General features: G+C 35.7%; 1 protein-coding gene across 1 annotated transcript in view; it reads right to left on the bottom strand.

Annotated features, from left to right (window-relative positions):
• Positions 1–2,278: 2,278 nt before the first annotated feature.
• The window catches only part of TDRD5 (tudor domain containing 5), a 150,672-nt gene continuing 146,807 nt past the window's right edge, over positions 2,279–6,143 (bottom strand). Inside the window, 1 exon segment of the mRNA XM_042780521.1 lies at positions 2,279–2,526. Coding sequence (XP_042636455.1) covers positions 2,279–2,526 — 248 coding nt within the window.

Below are 6,143 nucleotides of genomic sequence, written 5' to 3'. Positions count from 1 at the left end.
AGGAGTCAGTGTACAAGCCTCTCAAATATTCATTTTTTTTAATTCTACTAGCTCAAATAAGATGTTAACTGTGAATTAGTAAACAAGCTTCTTTCAAAATGTGTTGAGATTCATCAGTTAGGGATGACTCTGAATGATTTGATATCTGGCCATATGCAAATGGATGGGATTCTGAAAGCCTTAGCATAATTACTTCATGACCCCCATTTAAATTACAAATTATAAAATTAGTCTGTCAAGTTACACAGCCAGCTGTCAAACTTACAAAAAGGCTATCCAGCTTTTTAAGTGTTCCCCTGGTAGTTGAGTTCTATAATAGAACTGAACCTTCTTAACATGTACTTCTATCATTCCTTCCACATTATTATAACAGGTTGCTTCTACCAGATTCACTTCACCCCAAATCTAGTAACTGTCTATCTGGAGAAGTAAGGTATATCTCTTAAAGCTCCGTTGGCTTCTTTTTAAAAGAAAAAGTTCTAAGAGGCATCATTCCAGAAAGGATTTTTTCCTTTAGAAACAAATAGTAAATAATCATCTAGACCTATATGAACAACAGGAGCTCTGGTGGCATAGTGCCTAAGGCATATGACTGTTAACCAGAAGGCTGGAGGTTCAAACCCATCAACCACTCCTTGGACGGAAGGCTGGGCAATCTACTTTCGTAGTGATACAGCCTTGGAAACTCAAGGAGGGATTGCTATGAGTTGGATCTGACTCGATGGCAGTTGAGTTTTTTTTTTTTCGTATATGAACAACAAGGCTTCTCTAGCCCATATCACACTTATGTTGAGTATCAGATATAATCTTTAACTCATAATGATAGTTAAGTGTTCACTGACCAGCATAACTGTCCATCTGTCTTCTATTCCAATAAAAATGCTTTATATAAAATCACAAAGAACCAGATGAGAACCTGTTCTATCTGTCGGGTAAACTATCATCATTCTTATAAATATATTGGATTTAAAGGTAAATTGAGTTTTAGATTTTATCACATTCAACATGTTTTCTGTAAGATTTTTAAACTGACTGTTATCAGTATTTATAGACGTTGGGTTTGTTTCTCGATGACGGACATAATTCTAAGAAACTAGGTTCAGCCAGCAATATTCTACATTTAAATGTAAAACTGACATTTATACTTAGTCCCATCTTTCTCCCTTCCTGAGTGTATATTTTACTAAATAAATAGGTGAGAAAGGAAGAGGAGAAATTCCTTATTATAGAAAGAGAAAGAGGAACTAGGGGACCAGCTCTGCCACTTACTTTGAAACAGAAAGCCTCTGAAGAGCAGTTAGAAAGGTGAGCACCTAGTTGCATTCAACATGCCAGCAATTCATCTCTCTTTCTCTGCTTTTACTTCTAAGAGATTCTGGGTTAATGGAATGAGAAAAATGTCCTTATCTTTAAAACATGAGGATAAATCTGGTAGTTTACCAGTAAGAAATTAGTATCACTCAAATTCTTTAATTTCACCTGTCAGTCTTTCCTTTTCTCTTGATGTTTTTTACATCATGAATTTCACAGAACATCATGTAATATGCCACACAATTTGACTTCAGAGAACATCATGTTGGATAAATGCTTAAACAATACCACTGTTTAACTACTGCTACATTTTAAGACTCCTGGGCACTGTCATGTCTATAGAGAGGGTTCAGCTTCAGCAACTAGTCTCTATAATTTAGTCATTAATCTTTAACAAATTGCTTTTACTGAAAAACAGCTTAATTTTTTAAAAATATGTGTTTATATGACCAAAGCTCCAGGTGTGAATTTTCTTACTGATTATAGTATTTAAAAGAAATAATAGCAGTGAGGATAGAAGCCCTGAATTACATCTTTCTATGATATAGAAGATTTCAAATTAGATAGAAGCAGCAAAACTGAAGTTCAGACATCTTTTGTCTTAGAGATAGAGAGGTGAAAATATCTGTCTTGCTAAGTATGGATCACAAAAAATTAGTTTTTAAATTTTCATTTATCATTCATGATATATATAAGAAAACATTTACAGAAGCACAAAAAAAAAACACAACAAAGGTGAATAAATGATACAGCATAAGGAACATTGTCAATAAACGTGAAAATTAACATTACCTATCTATACTTATACACCAAAGTGGACTCTTCACATAATAAAGCTAATATATTGTCACATAAAAAGAAAACAAAGCATCAACTATCAAAATACTATTTTGCCTTAACATTTCCTTATTTTGGCTTGGGCAATCACCAAGCCCTAACCAGCTGCTTTACTCTTCTCTCCCTCGCCTCATGCTTCCATCCTTTTCATACTAGGGTACCAGTGCAGGAAGCTCCCGGATGTGGCTAGCCGTGCGGCAGCACCTAAGGCAGCAGTGGCTGTACTCCGAGGAATGTAGAGCTTCTGAGAAATCTGGTGTTCAGGAGACAAAATCAAAGAGATCTGGTCCATGGCTTCTTGACTTTTGTCTTTGAACAGTGTCATAGCATGGCTACTAGAAAAATCTTCATTCTTTAGACTCCCTGGGGAGCTTTCCACTGAAAAAGCAAAAGCAAAACAAAACACAACAACAATACATAAATCTTTACAAGGGGCTCTCATACTACCTTTTATCTTCCATTCCCTAGATCTTTATTAACATGTGTTTTATAGTCCTCTTCTGTCAGGTGATGACATTATCAATGGCAAATTAGAGAGGATGAGAATTTGTTGGCAAGGAGTACCAAAGAGGAGGTAGCTTCAGAAAGCAAGTGAGCTGGAGATCTGCAAAGATCCTTAGGTTTTAGGCTGAGGAAGCATCTGCTTGTGTATGTGAGGAAATTACTGAGGCTGGGGAAAAACCAATCTGTAAGTAGTGGCAGAATAATCACGGGAGCTCACACTGAGACAAAATAGTTAGTGTTCCCACCAGCCATGTGAAGACCTCCTAACCCATGGGGCATCAAGTTCCATCAATACCCTGAAGAGAGCCAAATTAGACCCAAATTAAACGTTGTTGGGATCAGCCTAATGAAACCTAAAAGAAACTCTGAAAGAATTAAACCAGTATTAGGTAATTGGTGTACTGCCCAAGGCATTTGACTACTGACTAGAAGGCTGGCAGTGCAAACCCACCAGCCACTCTGCAGAAGGAAGACTGGGCAATCTACTTTGGTAAAGACTTACTGCCTTGGAAACCTGATGGAGGTTGCTTTGTGTTGCAATCAACTCGATGGCAGTGAGTTTGGGTTATTTTTTTTTTTGCCCCAGAAAAAAAAGCGGGGGAGGGGAGGTAGGAAGGAAAAAAAAAATCTAGCCAACAATGTAAAATTCACAATGTTTGGCATCTGATACAAAATTACCAGGAGTGCAGAGAAGCAGAAAAACATCACAGGAGAAAAATCACTCAGTAGAAACAGATTCAGCTATGACACTGATGGTAGAATTCAGAAACACAATAGATTCACATGCAAAGGTCATTAAAATAGCTGTTATAAGAATACTCCATATATTCACAAAGGTAGAAGAAAACATGAGTGTGACAAGAGAAAATAGGAAGATATTTTTAAAAGACCCCAATCAAAACTCTACAGATTAAAATTACAGTATCTGAGATGAAGAATACATGATGGAAAAACAATAGATTAGATACTGCAGAAAAAAGATTAGTAAACTTGGAGAAACAGTAATTGAAACTATTCAAAATGAAACATAGCAAAGATTGGGGAAAAAAAATGAACAGAGTATCAGTGAGCTGTGGAACATCAAGTGGCCTATCATGTATAACGGAAGTCAAAAACGAAGAAAATAAGAGAAGTAATAGAAAAAAATATTAAAATGTTTAAAGATATAAATAATAGGTAATATCAAAAGGAAAAAATTTCGTATTTAATTAAAAGTACAAAGTTAGACCCAAGAATCTCAATGAAGCCTACACCAAAAAAACCAAACCTACTGCCATCAAGTCAATTCTGACTTACAGGGACCCCCATTAAGTTTCTGAGGAAGAAAATCTTTACAGAAGTAGATTGCCCTGTCTTCCTTCTGTGGAGTGGATGGGGGTTTTGAACTGCCAACCTTCTGGTGTGCAGTCAAATGCCTTAGACACTGCACCACCTGAGCTCCTTTCAATGAAGCCCAGGCACCACACCAAAGTATCTTATAATAAAACTGCTGAAAACCAATGACAGAAAGAAAAATCTTAAAGCTGACAGAAAATAATGTCACATTACATACAAACAATAAGAATGGCAACAGACTTCTTGTCAGAAATAATGAAAGCTAGAGTTATATTTTTAATACACCAAAAAATATGTCAACCTCTAAGTTTTTGATCCAGTAAAATAATTTTAATGAAGGCAAAATAAAGGCTTATTCTGATATACAAAAGCTGAGAGAAAGCAGCAGCAGCAGATCACCAATACAAGAAATGTTAAAATTCTTCAAGCAGAAAGAAAATATTACCAGATGGAAACTTGGATCTCTTCCAGGGGTTGGAAAACTATGGCAAACTATGGCCTGTGGGCCAAATTTGACCCATTACCTATTTTTGTAAATAAAATTTTATTGGAACAAAACTATGCTCTTTCATTTATGTATTGTCTATGGCTGTTTTTATGCTACAAAGGCTGAACAGTTGTAACACAGAGTTGTCAAAAATGAAATGGAACACATAAAGATCGGTATCCTAGACATCACTGAACTGAAATGGACTGGTTTGGGCTATTCTGAATCAGATAACCATATGATCTACTATGCCAGGAAAGACAAATTGAAGAGAAATGGAGTGGCATTCATCATCACAAATAATCTTTCAAGATCTATCCTATCAAGATAGGATAATATCCATATACCTACAAGGAAGACCAGTTATACTACTATTACTCAAATTTACGCACCAACCACCAAAGTCAAAGATGAGGAAATTGAAGATTTTTATCAACTTCTGGAGTCTGAAACTGACCAAACATGCAATAAAGATGTATTGATTATCACTGGTGATTGGAATGCAAAAGTTAGTAACAAAGAAGAATCACTAGTAGTTGGAAAATATGGCCTTGGTGATAGAAATAATGCTGGAGATTGCATGATAGAATTTTGCAAGCCCAACAACTTATTCATTGCAAATACCTTTTTTCAACAACACAAATGACGGTTATTCACATGGACTTTGCCAGATGGAGTACAAAGGAATGAGACTGACTACATCTATGTCAAGGGGCAATGGAGAAGCTCAGCATCTTCAGCCAAAACAAAGCCAGGAGTTGATTGTGGAATAGATCATTAACTGGTGATATATAAGTTCAAGTTGGAGTTGAAGACAATTAAAATAAGTTCATGAGAGCCAAAGTATGACCTTGATTATATCCCTCCTGAATTTAAAGACCATCTAAAGAATAGATTTGATGCACTCAATACCAATGACTGAAAACCAGAGGAATTGTAAGATGACATCAAAAACATCATTCATGAAGAAAGCAAGAGGTCATTAAAAAGGCAGGAAAGGAAGAAAAGACCAAAATGGATGACAGAGGAGATTCTGCAACTTGCCCTTGAACGAGTAGCTAAAGCAAATGGAAGAAATGACAAGATAAAAGAGCTGAAGAGAGGATTTCAAAGAGGAGCTCGAGAAGACAAAGTCAATTATTACAATGAAATATGCAAAGACCTGGAGTCAGAAAACCAAAAGGGAAGAATACACTCGGCATTTCTCAAGCTGAAAGAAATGAAGAAAAAAATTTAAGCCTTGAGTTGAAATACTGAAAGATTCTATGGGCAATATATTTAACGATGCAGGAAACATCAAAAGAAGATGGAAAGAATATGAAGAGTAAGAGTATAAAAACAATAGCTCCACAGCTGGGATGAGGGATATATAAATATACTATTTTAAGGTTTTCATACTTTATGAAATGTTGTAATATTATTTGACAGTTTAAAGATAAATAGTATAAACTCTAAATCAACCACTAAAAAATAAAACAGAGAAAGAAATTCAGACAGAATAAAACAGACAGAAATTCCTCAACATAATGAAGGGTATATATGCAAAGCCAACGGCCAACAACATTATTAATGGAGAAAGACTCAAGGCATTCCCCTTATGAATGGGAACCAGACAGGGATGCCCTCTATCACCACTTCTATTTAACACTGTATTGGAAGTCCTGGCCAG

The sequence above is a fragment of the Orycteropus afer genome, unplaced genomic scaffold (genome assembly GCF_000298275.1).
Source record: "Orycteropus afer afer isolate SDZICR_OR568_19922 unplaced genomic scaffold, OryAfe1.0 scaffold00043, whole genome shotgun sequence".
Lineage (NCBI taxonomy): Eukaryota > Metazoa > Chordata > Mammalia > Tubulidentata > Orycteropodidae > Orycteropus > Orycteropus afer.
The sequence above is the reverse complement of the archived record's forward strand: the minus strand, read 5'-3'. Positions and strand labels throughout refer to the sequence as shown.